Source organism: Poecilia reticulata, linkage group LG10 (genome assembly GCF_000633615.1).
Source record: "Poecilia reticulata strain Guanapo linkage group LG10, Guppy_female_1.0+MT, whole genome shotgun sequence".
NCBI classification, from domain to species: domain Eukaryota; kingdom Metazoa; phylum Chordata; class Actinopteri; order Cyprinodontiformes; family Poeciliidae; genus Poecilia; species Poecilia reticulata.
Genome location: NC_024340.1, coordinates 22,600,963 through 22,621,388, shown reverse-complemented (window position 1 = coordinate 22,621,388; position 20,426 = coordinate 22,600,963). Strand labels below are relative to the sequence as shown.

The window sequence follows — 20,426 nt, the reverse complement described above, 5'->3', positions numbered from 1 at the left end:
GGATTTATAAAACCTTATGATTCTGTCAAAAAGCTGGAGAGGCTTTTTGACCGGGCTATTAATTCAAGTGAGCAATATCATTGAATGATGGTCAGCCAGTCTTACATAGCAATGCACTGAGGTACCACAATCTCTCTGAAGATGAAAACTAAGGTTTAGAAATGGCTACAATTTGCAATACAACTAAGTCATCTTAGACATTAAGATTGTGATACCGGTTAAGAATGTGCTCCTGTGTGTTGTGGAGCACTTTGTCCTTCACTCACCTGGATCATCAACTGTAAACTCATTAGAAAGAGAACACCAGATGACATATACCCAAGGATCATGCTGAGCATTCATCTGCCACATTTGTCTGAGTGACAAAGCATTTCCTGCTGGGCGAGAGGGTCATCTTACAGGATTGACATGTACGTAGCCAATGGCCGTACACTGTACAAAACTCTGAATCATCTCCTTTGAGCCTGTTGATGGCTTCTGTAATCTATTATGGTAGCAGAAATGACTGTTAAAGGCCACAGTTATCCATTGATTTCCACAGAGTCCTAACTGACATTACCTTAAGGCAGACTCTGGGCTACATTTCTTCATTTGTTTAAGAGATAAGCAGTTGTACACCGACAAGTGGATGGAAGAACACTGTAAGTCAACCAGATAAACTGGACACCCCTGGCAATTGCTTTGTTGTGTCTAAAAATAGTGGTTCCCAGTGGTCTGTCTTGGAAAAAAGCAGAGACACACTTCATTATTTCATTATATTCCCTCACTCTGATTTACATACACACCAGAGGAAGAGAAATTCTTATCTGAGTATCGTGGCTGCGAAGAGGAGCTGTGGACTGATCCCCAACAGAGCGGCACATGGGCGCACGCATACACACACACACACACACACACACACGCACACACGCACGCACGCGCACGCACACACACACACATACACGCACACACACACGCGCACGCACGCACACACACACACACGCACGCACGCACGCACGCACACACGCACGCACGCACGCACCGAAACACATCCATACACACATTAAAAACAAGCCCGAAACTCACTGGCATCCCACCCTCAAGAGGCAGACATGATCTCATGTTATCCCTGTTTCCCCTTAAGCATTAAGATATGTGTGCATCATGTCACTGAGATTTGGACTGTGAAGCTCAGCCTTTACAGGCTCTGTAATAAATAATGTATCAAGGAACTAAATAGAATTTAATGTGACACAAATACCGGATACAGCGTTGCATCATTTTTTTTCCCCGACTCTTCTTTCACCGGATGTTTCTATTTTTTTTTTTCCCCAAAATGAGCACAGTTAAATGATTAAATATTCGGATGGATTTTATATTTGCCTAGCTGTGGATTCTTTAGTCATAATACAGTAGGACTCTGTGACATGGTAACTGACTTACGCATCTTCACTTATACGTATCTATTTGTTACCTCAGTGACTCTAGATTGGTGCAGCCAGGACTCTGAGTCAAAATGTATGTTGCAATATTGGACACGTGAGAAGCAGATTTTATTGATTACACTCACAGTCATATTGTTATCTGGTCTCAAACAAAAGTGAAAAGTCTCTGTAAGTGAAATGCTTCAAGCTGGTACTGGCCATAAAAAATGAATTAGGGAGGCAGTCTTTTGGACTGTGGACATGTATGCTAAATATTTGTAGGATGTGATTAGATTTAGAATATAACAAAGAAAAATCATAAAGGAAACTAGTAACTTATGGGCTTAAACATATACAGCATGTTACCAGAAATATTGCTACTTTGTTTCCACGCAGTAATAAAATAAGGAAAATGTGGGCTCTGTTTCCTGGCTCTGTGGGTATATTTAATCATTTTGACACTTCACCTGAACATATTATGAATGGCTAATGCTTGCATTTAGAAAGATTCCTACAAAAGAGGGCCATAAAACTGCAGAAGGCGGCTGTTGTGAGTCACTGGAGGAGTGAGGAGGTGGTGGTGTAGGGGGTCACACAAATGTGGTGTGTCTGGGTGACCTTAATCACTTCCAGGTTCATCCAGACTCGGATTTCACTTGTGTGCCTCATTTCAGGTCAATGCCTCAAAGTCGAAGTAGGGCACAGTCATTATCTGAGGGAGCATAACGCAATCATCCACACAATACAATAAGGTCGGCACAATTCACTGAAGTCAGTGAAGTGTTGTCCATTACCTTTGGGTTTAAGCATGTGTGCTCCATCCACCAGCACCTGTCTATAATGTACTTCATATGTGCAACTCTCACAACTCTCATGACAATTTATGGTTTGCAGAAAAAACATGTCCGGACATAAGAACTTTATGGAGAGAACAAAAAGGAGAATTTTGTGAGATAAGTGAGTCACGATGAATGGAGGAATTACACTTCCAGAAAAAAAAACTGCAAAAATGCTGAAACGCTTAGTTCCTTTAAATCAAGGCTGAACACCCGTTTGTTTAGAAGTGCCTTTGATTAATAACAACTGGAACATCATAAGCTGGACTTTTGTTTCCAACCTGTCATTGTTTTCCTTTACTTTGCAGTGAAATGTTTTTGCTTGTTTGTTGTTTTATTTTTCTTTTAATCATGTAAAGCACTTTGAATTTCCCTGTTGCTGAAATTGTGCTATACAAATACTGTAAATCACTTTGCTGTGCCTTTCCAAGATGTCACAAAATGGAAAAAAAAAAAAGACCACAGACAGTCTTTACTGTTACTGTGTCATTTCTTATGCTTAGTCATTTCCGACTAACAGAAATGACACAGCATTTGGTTGGTTTTGCATTTGGTTACTTACACAGTCCTGTAAACTAAGGCCCGAGCTGCACTAATTTGAATGCTTTTAAAAAATGTTTTTTTCTTTTATATCTCCATGTTTTTTGGAATTCTAGTCAAAAATTAACACCCACAATGTGCGAGGGGGAGAGGTGGCATTAAAGCTAAAGTTTTATGAAAAGAATTGCACATAATTTAAAAGACAAACATCACTGCTTTAGAACGTCTAAAGCATTGCTGGGTTAAAGAGCCCCCCCAAAATAATTGTAGTTTATGTTTGTTTTAGCACTTTTTTTTTACCATTTTCTCTCAGTTAATAACTTTTTGAGTCGATATTTAGGGTCTAACAGAAACCGCAAGACAGATGTGAAACAACCTAATAAGATGTCGACTCTGTTCTTTCTAACACAAGAAGCCAACGCAGGAATATGCAAAGTGGACACCCAAAAAATTAATTCAGGTTCAAATATAAATGTACTATTCTTGACATTAACTTTATAATTTGTTTCTGTTGTTTTTAACCACATAGTTACATTAAAATATTGAAACTGATATATATTTTAACCTTCCCATGGTCTAAAGGGGTTTTCCGATTTTTACTCACCCTGACCCCATATGCATTTTATGAGGTTTTTTTTGTATGTTGTTTCAGAAATTGATGGTCTAACAGGACAAACCTCCTGCTTCCTCGCTGTCTGACCGTGACATGTTTCACGGGCTCCCTGAGCGTCGCACTAACATCGGAAAAGGGTTAAATATTTCCCTGTGAGAAAGGGCTGAAATCTGAGCATGAGTTGCCAAGGGGATCAAATAACCAGCATCCCTAAGTGAGTGTGAGAAATGTAGACATAAAGCCACTTCACCTCTTAATGACTGTCCCATTATTCAAGTGTTGCCCTCCCTCTATCCCTGAAAACTATCTGAAAAATGTGTAACAGTATGAATGAGTGATCTTGGGAATGAGTTGCTGCTCTTTTTTGAAGACTGCATGTGCATGAATTCTTTATGAACGATGGTGAATATCACACGCATTATTTACGAAGACTCTTCAAAATATCCTCTATTCTATTATCCTTTCATGTGTTAAGCTCCAGCCAGCACCCAGCTTTACTGTGGTGCGTATGCTCTGTATGGTATAGCATCGGAAGCACAAAGATACCTAATGTGGCACATTAAAGCAAGCTGTTAATTGGCAAAACCTGTTAAAGTAGAAAAGTGATGAAGTCAAACATCGGAGATGCTGGCTTTTGTTTTCTCTGAGATATGTGGTTCCATTCTAACACTGACAAACAAATTTAAAAAATGCAAGCCTCTAACTGAACCACAGGATGTTTTACCACTGTCTGGCATTAGCTTAATGTGGTTCACCATCTGAGAGTTAATGGCTCTGCACAAACCCGCTTGCTGGCAATGATTTTCAAGCATATGACATGTCGTACATTTTTATCTTAACCAACGCTTAGAGTAGCACCAGACTGATGACAAAGATAAATGTAACCATTAATCATTTCAAGTCAGATAAAGAGATCCATCTGTACTTGTAATTTTTGTTTTTATGTCTGCTTATGAGTTGTTTTTAGTAAATCGCCAACTCTCAAATGCTTGCTTAAGGGGTTTAATCTTGACCCTTTTTCTGCTCCCATATCTGTAGATTGAGAAGGGACAAAGACGAATCGTGTGTCTTTGTGTGTATGTACAGATTAACTTTGCAGAGTTTAGTGTAATACATCTGTGACCACTGCTTGTCTTATTGTGTTTCTTCCCTCAGATTTGTGCTTGACAGCTATGTGCGATATCCTGTTAGCTCAGCAAAAGAAACAAAACGGAAAAGATTGAATAAACTCAATGTTTTGGTTAAACAGTTTCTCAGTATGTGCAAATCCTTTCAGTTAGCCCACTTATGCCATGCCCAGGTCTAATTAGTCAATGGGCTGATCTCATTTGTTCAAATGCTTTTGCTGCAGGTGTCCAGTCCAAGCTGAGAAGATTGCCAGAGGCATTAGGTTAGGGTGGTCGGCTTAGAAAGCCAATATGAGCGACTTGATGGTTGGTATGCAGCAGTGGTCCCAAGCACATATGCATGCTGTCAAATATTTTACACAGCAACTGTTCCTAAAAATTGCATCGCAGCTATTATTTCAAATTAAAGCAAATATTTTCCCCAGCTTAAAAGGAGAGCAAGTGCAGCAACTACATCTGTAAGAATAAATATTAATATTAATTAGGATATTATTTTATGTACTTCAGAAACCGAATAAAGCATATTCAAGTGCAGCTGACAGAATGGCAGGAATTAGAAGAGTGTCCAGTTAATTTCTGCACCATTTGCAATTGAAGCAAACAGGAACTAATAACAGGCATCTGCATCCTGTGTTCATGGGGGAATTCTGTCAAGACTGAAAAAAGAAAAAAAAAAGGCAATTGTCTGCACTCTTCCGATTATCTCTTGCAAAAGCTTATAATCTGGCTGAAAGTACTTAAAGAGTCAAGCAGCAAAATAAACAACATTGATTGTCATCCCACTGTTCTTTTTTCCCCCCAAAGAGGACCATGCAGCGAGGGAGGAGTTTAGAGGCTAAGGTTGTGCTTTCCTCCGTCAGCGCCATCTGCTTGGGCAAATGTTAAGGCAGGCTAAATACCCCCTGAGTCCTCTGTTCAAACCAGATTATCAGCTATTCTAAGGAGGCGGACGAGCATCTTATCATCTCCCAATCTCTTTTACAAAGGCAAATCAAGAATTCTCCTCAAGGATTACCCGGATTAGGAAGGACACAGACATAACCCTTCTTGGACAAAGTCTTTAAGTTGTTGCCTTGTCTTTAAGTCTATTTCCCTTCAGCTTGCAAACAAGCGGCAGCCTCTTGTCATGAGACGGCCATCAGTTTTCCTTCAGACTATATAACGTTTCCAGGGGAGATGTCTCACGTTCTGCAAATACGAGTTAATCTAGATAAATTGGAAAATGGGTGAAATATTAATTTATTTTACTAATTCAATACTATAAAAATATTACACTAATTCATCACACACAAATATTTAAAGACAGTGTTGATTGATGTTTTGACAGCATGGGCAGGGTTCAAAGCCAGCTGGGAAATGAAATCAGGATCCACCTAACGCTTGTCAACATGGAAACATTTAGTGCTCTAAAATGAGAGGGTGGACCGTCGTTCTAACTCTGGACTTGATAAAACACATTGGACTAACAGCAGCATATGATGACTCCCAAAATCATACAGCAGAAACGGTTTTTAGACTTCAAAAATTTCTGTACCACATTTTGTCTTCCACTCAAATTTCCATTAATGGGTTTGGATAAACCACACTGTATACAGCCAGCATTTTGTAGTTCTTTACAGAGCAAAGGTCTCAAACTGCAGTCCTCGAGGGTCAAAATCCTGCAACTTTTACATGTATCCCTTTTTCTAGACACTTGACTGAAATTGCAACATTGCTGCCTCACAAGCATGTGCAGAATCAGAGAGACATCTTGAAGTTGCAGGACATCAGCCCTTGAAGACTGGAGTTTGAAACCACTGTGGTGGAGGGTGATGATGGCTGTCTGCTGCACAGCTGCTCAATCAGTTATGTTCTTCATGTATGAATTGGTAGGCCATAGCATAAAATGCATGAAGTAGAAATGTATATTTTTTTATTTGACTCGTGTCATTTTCTAATTTTGCCTTTACAGAAACGTATTGCCACATGTAATGAATCGATATTATTTAGCTTTTCTATTGAATTAATGAAATACCTTAAATTGCAATACTATAGCAATAATATAACAATGTGTTGATTTATTGAGCTTCATCTAGACCCACTTTTTCAAAAACAATAAATTTTATTTGTGCTTGTAACTATTGTTAAATGCATTTTTTTTTTTTTTTATTAATCGATCATCAGGCCTGGCTACATATGAGATAATCGTTTGCTTTACACAACTCCTACAGTATCACATACTTTTAAATTTCAAAGTAAAGTGCACTCACAGGATTCAGTTGCATGCAAGATTGCAAATGCCTCTTGCTGCATGGCTGAGTGAATATAAAATGAGTGAGAGTTTTAAATGCAAAGATCTTTTGTGAGTGCATTTCCTCACAGGCACAGACACACACACACGCACGCACGTGCACGCACACACACACACGCACGCACACCCCCACACACGCACACACACGCACACAAATACACACCTGCTGGCTAAAATAATAACAATAACAGACAAAAACAGAAATACACAGAGAAACCTTGGTTATTTCAATTTTGTCTTATCCCTGCAGAATTTGTCTTTGTGTTCCAGTGGATTACACTTTAAAGTACATGGGTAAAACAAAGGCTGAAACCATGTAATTGCCCCAAAGAGCGGTTGGGGGCTGGACAGAGTGTGTGCAGGTGGTTGCGCGTGTGTGTGTGTGTGTGTGTGTGTAGAGGGGGGGCTGGAACGGGTAAGGGATAGAGAGTAGGAGGGGGGTAAGGCGAGAAGGGGAGGGCATTTCGCCCAGCAGAAGCTTTAAAAGCTCAGCATTCTCTGCTGTAATCACTGTATTAACATGCACAGAACCTGAGTCTGACAAAGCCATGCAGTCCAACAAGTCCAGACATCCCTCAAAAAAGTTCTCGGTCTTAAATCTTTTAGGTATTTCTCAATCCTAAGCAACAGATGATGATACATTTCTACCTAGGACATTTTAAGGAAGATATAACTATGTTGCAGGCTCCCCAGCGAGCCATGTGCTCCTGGCACACTATCAGCAACCACAGTTTTAGATCACACTTTTAACAAGGAACAAACAATTGTACAGGCAATCGATGTTTTTCAGATCCCCGCTCCACAGTCACACCTCGTTTAATCAACAGAATTGTTTTCTATGAAAACAATCTCCGGGCTGTACGGCTACACTCAGTGTCTCCGAAAGAACCACTCGGCGGGCTTCCACACAGATTTGATTGTTGCACACAAAGAAAAAGAAAGGTAGCCAGCCCTCCACAGCCATGATTGAATTATTCAGTTTGGCAAAGATTTGGCAGCAATTGTGTGGAGTGTTGCCTTGGAGTGCGACAGCAAAACAGCATCTTCTTGTTTCCTGCATCACTGCACAGCTCATGCATAAATAGCTTTTGCTTAGACAGCCAATATCGCTTTGGGACAACTTCACATCACACCTTAAACATGCTTGCTGCTTGGTAAATTGACTCACACCTTCCCATAGCAGCCCATGACATTAAATGCTTTGGATTTTAGGCTCCAATATAACAGAGTTGGGTGTTTTTTTCTGAAACGGGTACCGAACCAGGGCAGATCATGTTGCAGCTTCATACATACACAATATAGGACGGCTCTTTTATCAAAATTACAAAGTAGTGAGTAGAAGAAAGAGAAAAACAAACATCCAATTTTTCACAACTGCTGATTTCTGTATTATAAAATATGCATAGCCGATGCTGATGTTACTGAATGCATATTGCTTTTAAAGGATAATGTGAAATAGCAAATGCACTTGGCTCAAACAATCGGAAATCTTAAACAGACACTTTATACCATGTGTGGCTGAAGACAGTAATCTCAGTGGAGAATGTTCGCGACTTGCAAAATCGATGCAAGAAATGCATGTTTTTTGGCCATCTCAATATTTCTCCATGTTACCCAGATTAATAACGGATATGTCGGGGTTTTATGTTTCAGGCAGGGGACTGATAACGGAGAGGTACTGATTGCACTGATTGCATTCTCAAGGTTGAAGAAAGTCACGGGAGTAGAGCTGCACATTTTGTCTAGGATAACAAACTTTACATGTGGTTTCTGATTAATCTTGAGGGGTCATTACTCTTAGCTAATTACAAACATGCCTGCTTGATTACAGCATAGTGTCTCGATCTGTTAACATGGAGAAAGAAAAATAGTAGCTTGTCAAAACGTTTGTGAACTTTTCCACATTTTTTTATGTTACAGCCACAAACATGGAGGTATTTAGATAGCATGTTATAAACACGTTGTGTCACGATTCTGAAGTAGAACAAAAATGGTAGTTGACATATTTTTACGGAATAAAATCTGAGAAGTGTTTTCTGCATCTGCACACAACCCCATTTAATCTAATGCCACTAAGCACAATCTTGTGCAAGAAATTGCATTCAGAAATGACCTTATTAGGAAATGCAGTCCACCTGTTTGGGGGGATCAAATTTGTTTCATTTGAACAAACAGCACAATTCAAAACAAGGAACATGACATACAAATCAGGGCTAAGGTTATTTTGTTTCAGGTTGTAACACAATATCCAAAGCTTTGTAATGCAACATTTTAAAAATATGCCTAAAATGGTAGCCTGGGCAAAGAGAGCATTCATCCGAAAAGTCACTAAGCAGCCGTGGTAACTCTGGAAGAGCTGCAGAGATCCATAGCTCTGACAGGAGAATATGTTGTTATGCACTCCACTAATCTGGTCATTATGCAGCAGTGACAAAAAGAAAGCCATTGTTGAAAAAAAGCCACAAGAGTTTGTCTGCTGCTTGTCACTGTTTGTAGAAGGGAAGTAGCAAAAATGTCGAAGAAGGGATTCTGGTAAGATGAGACCAAAATAGACTTGTTGGCATATGCAAAATGCAATGTGTGGTGAAAAACTAACACTGTACATCACCCTCTGCACAGCACCCTGACACTGAAATGTGTTGGTGACACTATTGTCTATCTGGGAATGTTTGTTGTGAGAACAAAGGAGAGCTAGTAAGCTAATTGCGCTAATTACAAATGAGCTAATTGTGCCTTTGTAGTTGGGAATTTGATTTTGTTTTAGGTTTCCTGTTAGAGAAACAAGCACACCACCTGATGTAAAGGTAAAGTCGGAGGTCACCGGGGAACTCCATTTATCTAGGAATTACTGAAGGTTGCAGTGACACCGGCACAAAAGTTCACTTTCTAACTGGACAACCAGAGCTACAACTGAATATACTTATTGCCAGATGCTCTCTATGCAGCCTGACTAAGCTGTTGCTGTAGCAAAGATTTAAGAAATATTTCAGGAAAGCTATGAAAGTCACACCATAAAATATTCTGTCATCTGTGATTGAAGCGACATATGGTTTTAAAAAGTACTAAGTCAGCAGCATGCCACCTTGCACAGGTTTATCACATACAGTTTTAAAATACATTACAGTTTTGATTTGACAAAGAATTAAAAGGTACTCTTGCAGGGCACTGTATATTTTCCATGAAACAACAAGAACAAAAACAAAAACCTGGACCCTGATAAAATAAATAAATTAAAAAAAAGAATATATGACCAAAGAATTCTATTAAAGACCATATGGACAGTCTCACTCAAAAAGAATACATAGATCTGTGTGCATGTGTGTGTGTAAACTCCTGTGTGTTGGTCTGTATGTGCTGCAGAGTTATCATTGTATTATATGTAATCACATTCACCACATATAACCAGCCTCCTGGCCTGTTGGATGAAATTGAATAATGTGTCCTCATAAATCACGAATCAATAAGTGTCAACAAAGAAACTCTGGAAGCAGTTCCCTCACAGAAACGCTTTGGTAAAATGACGAGACAACTTCGACGCGTTGTCCTATGCATTTTAAAATCAATGCATAAGGTGCAACAGCCTAAAACTCACCAGCCGTTTTAGCTTTAAGAGCACACTTTTCCTTCACTGCTTCAGTAATTTTATTTTATCTTTCGCATAGAAGCTCCCGCTCAAACATCATCCACAAATGTTTGAAGTTAATGTTCTGTGTTTGATAGTCCTAATTTTTATTTATTTTTTTGCATATTTTTCTGAAACTGACTCATTATACCCATGAATACAACTGAAAAATGAACCTTTAATTTATTTAACTGAAAGAGACAGTGCTCTACTGAAGATGTGTTGAAGCTGTTTTTAGGTAAAGGTGATGCATTTAGAATGTTGTGGTTTATCTATTATTAGAAATGTGACATTTATGTTTCTTCTTTACCAGAACACTCTTTTATGTCTGCGCCATTTTTCCTTAAATCACCAAGGACACTTTTCCCGAGGGGACTGATTAGCTCTCTTTCTCTCTCGGTTTTCAAAATGTGAAGTAACTTTGATAAGCAATTAAATACTTTCTGTTGTCAGGCTTTGTTTTATGCCTTTCAAGTCTGTATTTTTGGATCAAATCTGCATAAACACTGCACCGCAGGATGTTTGAGGGGTGCTTATTGTACCTTCTCGCATCAATCTCTCTTAGATGTGGAAAGCTCTGCATTGGTGCACCGCTGTACATCATAATAGAAAAGGTATCATTATCAAATGATCATTATCAGCTTTTTTGCAGAGGGAAGAAAATAATAACAATAAACAATGTTGATCCAATTTTTCTGTATTTATTTATTTTTTGTCTGTGTACTTCAAAGGAAGTGTTCGCGCCGCATTTACATAGCTTTTTATCTGTAATATGTCCCTAATTAGTGATGTATATCTAAAACTGCATTTCTTCATTTCATTTCCTACTTGAGTGCAGCACTGCTGCAGCACAGAGGAGTACACGGTTATCTCTCTGTGGCTAAAATGAGCCTGTCAAATGTCTGCTCTTACTGTATATAGCACCCGTTAATGGTGTCCAAACAAGTAAGGCTACGTTTACGTCCAGTGGCCACAAGCTGTCTGAACAACTGCTCCAAAATATACAGTAAAAGAGCAACGCAAGGCAGGTGGCTCACTAAAGCGTTTTAGTGCTCTCGCAAAGCAGACGGGGCAACTCAGACAGGGTTGTCTGAGTTCGGTTGCGCCACTCAGACAACCGAGCTGAGTGTCGCAAACTAATACAATAAATTAGAATAACAATGAAAAGCTAATTTACTTCAGGATTTCTTATTAAAAAAGCACGGTACACAAATTTAGTACACACACGCATATAAAATGTGCATCCCTGTAAACTGCGATGATTAAAGCTAATAACGTTTTGACAGTCGAAAATTTTCTATATCTGAACATGTTAATGTCACATTAGAACAACAAAAACGATCTTCAGCACAAAACAGTTTGCCTGCTGAAAACTACGTCCATGAACTGTGCAGTGGATTCTTAGTTGGGGTTCTTTTGTTTGAACTACTGCTGAAAGCCTGGGTTTGGTTTAGCAGCAACCTTCACATCTAAATCATTGGATCCATGTAGAATACCCCGTAGATTCTCCACTGGTAGTTTAGCAGTGTGGGCAGGTATCAAGTCTGGTTTGTTTCACAATCCTCTCAAGGTTGCAGTTATCCATTTTGCTTGGGCATCGTTTTCCTTCCACTTAACTTTTCATTAATCTGCTCCAATGTACCCCACTACGAAAAACAAACACTTTTTGTATTGACCTCCAGAGGCTTGCCCTGCTTGTGGAGGGTCTTAGTGACAACTGTTAAGTCAGTGGTCTTAAAGTGACATTTTGGTATTAAAAATCTATTTTTAGTGGTCTTTTATAATTTTCTGAGGAACCTTTGAGCTTTTCATTAAACCTCAACCATCAATAGGAAACCACCAAACAATGCGCAATCCATCTATGTCATAGATACAAGTTTCACAKTTTGAATTCAGTTACTGAACTTGATTAACATTAGGATGATATTCTGAGTTATTGCAGCATATCTACATTAAATGCCAAGAACAGTAAGTAAGAAGAGTCGCCATATATTCCATACAATGCAAAAGACTTTAATAAATTTCAGAAGCTCACACATACATAAACAAAACATTTTACATTTTTTCTCCACACAGGCAAATAAAAATCAATTACAAAGATCATTTAAGGTGCATATTTTACTTCACATTAAATAAAAGTGAGGTTTCCTGTCTCCTTTCTCCAAATATATATTCATTTCCCCAATGATCAGGTAAATCTAATTATTACACAGTGCTAAAAAGCTGTGTGTAGTTTATACTGTGACTCCTACGCAGCGGTGAATACATTTGATACCATAATTGCAAGAACATGTCTTCCTTAAATAATAACAGCCTGCCTCACAGAGAGAGGCAACACACGTAAAATGAAAAGCTTTAAAATAGGCATAGTCTGTACAACCATGACAAAGTAGGACTGGGACGAGATCAGAAATGGCCTTCTGGTCCGTGCAGTAATTTGATTTACCTATTTACAGCCTCTCACACAGGGGGAAACAGCCTTTTGCTCCTGTCCTTTCTGTACATTTCTGAGCGAGTACACAGTCTATGTCTATATTAATGACTCTAATTCTATGGTCGCATGTATGTACTGAAGGCGCCTGCTCGGCCTTACCTAACAAATAAGTCTTTAGCTTTTCATTTAACAGGAATATTGAACATCGATGCAGCTAATCAATCACTTTGTTTACGGTAGAGGGTTTTCTACTCAGAACATTTTGTGATGATTTAGACATAAAGAAAAAGAAAATAAAAATGATGCTGGAACAAAAGCCAATAAGCACTGTTGATTTTTGTTTTATCGAAATTAAATTTATCGCTGTTTTTAAAGAGAAGTCTTGGTTGCATTTCCATAATCAGGCGCACAAACTCACATTACCATCAGCTCACACAAAGCCACTGCCCGAGGATTATTATTTTTCTTCCTCTTTTTTTTTTCTTTTTTTTTTTTAAACCATCTGGAGTCATTTAAATGTGGATCTTGTGGGTAAATCACTTCTGATTTAGGAGTAGAAAGCAACACACAAAAGGTTAGGCTTAGCACGCTTCAAATCTGCCCTACATAAACAGCTTTTGATTATGACCCGAGCAGTTAGTCCCTTGTGATTGTGGCTTAGCTCAAAGTATTAAACTTGTCCTACCCATTTCTTACAGTGTAATAACAGCTTGGCGATCTTTAGCACAGTTGTATTAAAAACAAAAAAGGGAATGCAGTTGTATTGTGGGGCCAAGTGTACTTCTGTTACATCAGCCTCACTTGTCGCTCAGTGGCATCAAAAGTGGAACAGAAACAGGCAAAAGGGTGAAATAACACAACAGTGGGCTCAATCCTAACGTAAGCCTGCAGGTTGAAGGCCCTTGCAGCATAAATACATTTTAAGTCATAATTAATAATAATAATTAAAAAAAAAGAACAACTAAAAAACATAGCAGGTAAGAAAATAAAATAGCCACTAGGCTGTTTTCGAAAACAAGGCAAAGAAATGCAGTCGATAAATATAAACACCATCAACTTTGTGATAGATATACATACATACATATCAACATACTTTACACATACGGACTGTATTTAACAGCTATTGTACAGATCGGCTGAGTGAGTGAAACATTTTCAGGGGGGGAGGGTGAAGTTCAGGCCAAATCATCTTCACTCAAGTGGGGAAAATGTAGCATAGAACTCAATAAAGCATTGTAGCTTTCCAACAGACTCACAAAGAAGAGCTTTGTCAAGTATTAGAAAAGCATGTCTCCTTTTTTTTCTAAGACAGCCCACCCTCCCCCCTTCCCCGACTTCCAAATTCATCTTTGAAACTGAATTGAATGAAGAGGTGCAGTTTGAGGCTGTAGAGACAGTAAAGTACTTGTTTCACCTCTTCAGTTCTTCCTTCTTTGCCCTCTTTTCCCTCTTTTCTCCCTTTCCCCCTCTCTTTAGGAAGTGGGAGCTAGAGATTGATTTTAATCCTGTGGGAGCGAGCTGTACCTGTGCCACAGAGTGTGCCATAGTGTGGTGGTTTCAGTGCCATCTCCTGAAATATAGAGAGACAGACAGATATAGGGAGATTGTAGTTACAATGTCAATGAGCTCCGAGCAACCTAAGCTGCAGCCTTATTGGTGAAAGGCTAAATTGAACACCGAGTAAGGAAAAGAAAAACATCTCTGGAAAGAGAGTGGAGAAAAAAAGGGAAACAGGCGTTCTTCAAGGCACTGCTGGCAATCAACTCATTATCATGTCAGGTTGCCTTGAAGAATGCCCCAGGTGTCACACGTTTGTGTATTTTCCTGTACTTATCAGAGCATGCAATCTCATCCAATTGTCACTCCCAATTTGTCTTTTTTGTCTCCCACCACACTAGTGCAGCACTCTCCATTTCCCCTAAAACAAACATTTGATTCAATTTAGGCCCACTGTTTCGCTCGGACCCTTGCCAGTGGGTCCTCTGATATGTACAGAATACGACATTTCACTGTTACTCACGTCATCAATCACATCTGCAAGTGTTTAAAGATGGGATAATCAGTGTAGCCTGACAGTGTTTATACTAGGTAGACATAGTGATCATGGATGAAGTATTTCAAGAGAAAGGTATAAATAAAAAAGAGCAACCAAAAAAAAAAAATATTAAGGACAACAAACATGGGCGATAATTATGGAAAGATTGACAATGCCACGGTTCTATTGTCTTATGGAGTTCACACAAAAACTTCAAACATGATTTAGGTGGTGGGTGGTGCACCTTTAGACTCTACGCCATTACGGTTTGTGTTTCTCCTGACTGTGAATATTTCCAAACAGCAGAATTTGTCTTTCTTGAAAAGATGGGGAAGTGAGGAAGATTTCTTTCACCATGCAGTCCACAGCAAAAGATAGGGCATCTCTGTTATCACTATACATACAGAATAATTCACAACCTTTCTATAATGCATATATAGTTTCTATAGTACATGTATAGTCAACAGTCACAATTGTAAAGTGCTTTGAACTGCCATGTTGCTGAAATATCCAATGCAAATAATTGATTGACTGATGTCATTAAAAGGACACTCTACCATTAAGCAGCCCATCTCCACGCCAATTTTTCAATTTCAAAATATACCAAGTTGTTTAAAAGTGTTATTGGTTTCAAAACTGCAAAAGACATATATTTCAAAATAATTTTCACAGTGTTGCTACAGTATAAAATGTTTTATTACAATGCCAGAGATAGTGATGGAATAACCTGAGTTTAATCATTTTGCATGGAGCCCTTTGCCCTTGGATTGCTACATATTGCAGGTCATCGGAATGAAAGAAGTTTCCTACCCCTTTACCTGGAAACTCTGACTGCTTGGGAATATTTTCAGCTGCAGAAACCAGGGATTGTCAAGGTTTGAAAAACAACTAACTGGAAAATGAGGAAATACTCATTGTGGTGAAAAGTGAGTAACTACTCAGACAGACCTTGCTTTGGCTGAATTTAGCAACTAAACTCAAACTAAAGATATTAATTTTGCACTAAATCCAATTCTGCAAAGTATTAAACCACCTACATTTTCATATGAGATATTTAAGTTTGCTTTCTTCTTTGAACAGTCTCTGCATTGAATGTTTGACGGTGCCGTCTGTGTCAGTCCACCCAATCAGCCTTTTGTCATTCCAACAGGAAAACTTCCAGACAGCTACCAGACCTGGGGAAGCACAGGAATGTGCTTTCAAAGCCATTGCACAAAAGTCTGCGTATCATTTGTCCTTTTCATTTTTAACTGACAACTAAAAATCAAAACATGAAAAAGTGATTGTTTTTTTTCAGTTACTTATTTAAAGCATTGAGTACAAAAAAACAAAAAAGTTATTATTTTCATATTTTCAGTTTTAGTCTTGGGACAAAAATTCTTAATGAAAAAAAAACGTTTGTAGGGTTGAATTTGATTTCAATATATTTCTCCTCTGGTTTACATGAATCCAGAAAGTCTTCAGCATGTAGGTTAATTAGCTAAATAAAGTTTATTATTATTATTATAACATAAAATAGTGTAAAAATTAAGTAGTATATCCTTGACAGTAGTGAAATATAAGGAAAGGTAACCTACTGTGTTCTAAAAAAATATATTTTAAAAAGTCAAAAGTACTTTGAATGCAAAACTTTAAACATTATTCAGTAGGGGCAAAATAATAAAGAGCAGCGGAAATTATTCTAAAGCACAACTGTCAAGCTATTTTCCCCTTACAGTCTGTCAAACTAAGTTTCCCAGTGTTATTGTTTAAACACAACCCTCTCCTGCATGCAACCCCGGTCAAAACTTCTAGCCTTGCGAGGGTCCCTTCTCATTACGCATTTAAAAGCAATGTTTGCAGTGAAATTCTGAATGTGAATTTAGTTTGTATATTGATCGATCCTGCCAAAACCCTCTCTCATCCTGCATCTAATCAACGTCTTTTTTCTCTTTAAATCTTCAGATGCTCATTTCAAAGCATAGCAGAATATTCATCTGCTGCAGCAAGCAGAACATTTCTGCATGTCGTACCGGTGTTGAATAAGTCCATAATCAGACTAGTGTGTGGTCCCAGCACCGACGTGGTGTCACTAGATAACCCGCACTTTTGCATGCAGAACCGTTTCCAGGTCACGTAAACCCATGCAGTGAAATATTAAAATCAAATCTGGTTTTTCCATTTCATATTTTTGAGCAGAGACTAAAATTGTCAGTATGAGCCAGTTCAAAAACAAACAAAAGAAAAGGTTGGCTGGATTTATGGTTGTCAATTGAAAATGGAAATAAGAAATCATACACTGATTCACAAATGATATGCAAATGCAAAACCCAAACGATACCCCATCAGCTGATCAGGAGGATTTATACAGCTGGCAGCATCAACCAAAATAAATTTAGTTAAGTAGCATGAATGGCTTAAAAGGGGTGAAAAATCTAACAGCTGTATTTTGTGAAAGTGTAGATGTTTAATATCCTCTAATACAGTGTTGAATCCTGCATATTTGAACATTTCCAGTTAGACTTGAGGGTTTGCCTGTCAGCTTTCCAACTCTGAACAATGTTTCACTTTTCTAAAAATGGCATCTTCACAAAAGATCACTTCTACTCCACACTATCCCTTAAAGGGCAACTGTTTCAAAACTAGTCTGCTTTAGATATTTTAATTACTGTATCAATCAATACGTTAAATCATTGATATGTTTTTAATTAAATTATTTTATCAGTAGCAGCGATCTTTTTTTTTTAATTTCAAATAAAGTTATTTTGTTTCCTCAAGGCAATCATACTGTAAAAATCTGATCCCAACCCATGAATAGATAACAAGACACAAACAAATCATATAGTAGCTCTCTAGGATGTCAACATAAAATTCATTACTCCATTGCCTTTCGATTGTATTATCCAAAGACAATCAATGAATGCAACAGAGAAAGACAGGTAAAACAACACGACTATTGCTATAAAAAAAACATTTTATTAGAGTAATTTGAGCATATGGACTGCGCAACAACAAAAATCTTCTTTGGATTTTTGCCACTAGAGGTTAGATTTAAGAAACAGCAACCCTTCAACAAACGCATTCATTAACCCTTTTTTATTTCGTATTTTAAATGTGCTTTTTTGAAACCACTAAAACAGGGTGAAAGTAATTTGATCTGCCCCCGCTAAAGCACATGCTCTAACAAGAGCTCCTCATCACTGAAGGCAGATTGACCTCCAATATCAAAGGGGGTAAGGGTTAAAAGAAAATGATGAGACTGTGAGAAGAAGGGAGGGAAGGCGGAGGCTGGCATTTGCAAATACAGCTCTCGCTGTATAATGAAGCCATATGGTGGCACAAATCTGTAGTCTCTGAAGTATTTTTACAAGCTTTCCTCCTTATCAGCTACATCTGTAAGTCCCTGAAAACATTTTAGTGACCTTCAACCATAATTATCTCCTGTGTTCCCTCCTGATTGTTATTCCATGGGTGAGGTTTTATTTTTTATTTTTTCTTGTAAATGCATTATTATTTTTTTCTCTGGCTTTTCGGTGTGAAGTCACTAAAGCATTGTCTGTCACTTTGATAAAGCAAAAGGAAGAAACTTAACAACCTGCCTATGATCTCTGCCTTTGGAGCTCTGGCATGACGTCGCGCTGATGAGAGACGGAACTTAAAGAACAAATGCCGCTTTTTGTTTTAAGAACTGCACTTGAAATCATTTTGACAAATACCAGAGTGCTCGCTTATTATTTTTGTTTCATCTGATAAAAGGAGAAAGCCACACCTTTTGAAGACATGGCCTGGTTTCAAGTATTTGTTTCTAGTCTCGCAAAAATGGAGTTTTCTTCGGAGAAGCATGGAGATTAAATCAAAGCGAGATGAAAATGTAATTGGGCCCCAGCAAACCAGGGCTGCTGGTCATCTACCTCGCATCTCTCGAGCACAAATTGCCCAAGGATAGTTTGTGGCATCCCTGATAATCTTAAAGGACGCCTGCCTTTTCTTTTTTTTTTTTCCCCCTCATCCTTATCAGCCTTATTCGCAAACCAATTACGGTGATTTTAATCATACTGTATTACAAGTGATTAACCCTTTAGTGCATTTAATTAACCTTTGCAGCCACTGATTCTCATTGGGCATAGCTCCATGCTATTTTTTGTCTGTGACACAGGCTTTAAATAAGCACACTTTAAACTTGTGGGAAATGTAACATCTAAAGTGGGAGGAACCGCGTGGCAGTTGCTTAAGGGGGACACAAAAATTAGAGACTGTGTGTTGTCATTGCAACCCCGTTAGAGATGGCTGCTGGAAAGCAGAACCCCTGAGAGCACTTTTATTTTTTTTCTAATATGTTATTCAATTCCTGGGACCCCTGTGACACCGAAATATGAAAAGATTGTAAACATGAAACCCCATCTTCAGAAAGTCGAGAAAATAAATACCTTAGAAATAATGAGATATAAACATAGCCTGAAGATTTGGAAGAATGTTTACTAATCAAATATTCATGGGTTTTAAATTATCTGCTCAAAAATACTCCACTCTGATCAGCAACACAAGTGAAAATCAATTTAAATCTGTGATGAGTAAAATACATCAGGGATAATAATAATTTTGAATTGTTAGACACACACTGAATATTTCTGCATATTCTCTGGCAGTCGTTACAAGTAAGAAGGGGAAATCATTCTGACAAGTTGTCAGTGTGTCATATAAACACATTATGGATTTAATCTTCGGCACCAGGGGCACGTAGTAGGCTTATGCATGATGTGGTGTGGCAGGGCATAGCTTTTGACTGGGGTTTCAAATAAAAGGTGTATGAAGGGAAAAGACTATCAGCTCTGTGTGGGTGTCTTCATAAATTAGCCTAAGCACTACACTTTACGGGATCAACAGTCATTTACAACGACACTATGAAGAATTTTAAAGCTCGCTACTCGTCACACATAATATGCTGCGAGGCAAAAAAAAAAAAAAAAGAAAGAGGCATAACACAACCAGAAATGAAGAAAACAATAAGGAAAACGATGGTGTGGACACAGACAAAAGACAGCACCTAATGAAAAAACAAGCATCAAACAATATTGATGCAACATCATGAAATTGACCCAGAAATATATGAATTGGCAGCTATGATTACTATGATCAAAACTGCAACAGAAACAAAAGCCACTGAAACCAAGTCACGATCAAATTGGTAAAAGGCAAAACACAAGAAAAGAGTTGGGGAAAAAAACAACAAAAAAATGACTAAGCTGATTGAATATTTTAGACTGAAGTAAAACTAAATCAAGCGTCATGCCAGTGGGAATAAATTACTTCTCTGTGCTCAAGCTAGTCAACCCTGTGTAATTAAAATACGCTGCTGATACCAGGTCACATACTTAGTCATTAGAGACACAACAATGGCTTTCTCCGATGTCATGTCAAACGCACACTAAAACACATCAAAGTGGGAAGACAGCTTTGGCAAGATTAGTCATCGTCCAAATCGGACAATTTAAAGAATGCAAAGAATGTGTATCTGCATATGCCATTTATAACAATAATTGGGGTCAT

General features: G+C 38.3%; 1 protein-coding gene across 5 annotated transcripts in view; it reads right to left on the bottom strand.

Annotated features, from left to right (window-relative positions):
• The window catches only part of pcdh11 (protocadherin 11), a 163,932-nt gene that overhangs the window by 124,154 nt on the left and 19,352 nt on the right, over positions 1-20,426 (bottom strand). Inside the window, exon 4 of one of the 5 annotated variants that reach the window (XM_008420362.2) lies at positions 12,422-14,435. The exons of the other annotated variants lie outside the window; for them this stretch is intronic. Coding sequence (XP_008418584.1) covers positions 14,352-14,435 — 84 coding nt within the window. The 3' untranslated portion in view covers positions 12,422-14,351. Of the gene's footprint in view, positions 1-12,421; positions 14,436-20,426 lie in introns of those variants that run through there. 5 annotated transcript variants of the gene reach the window in all.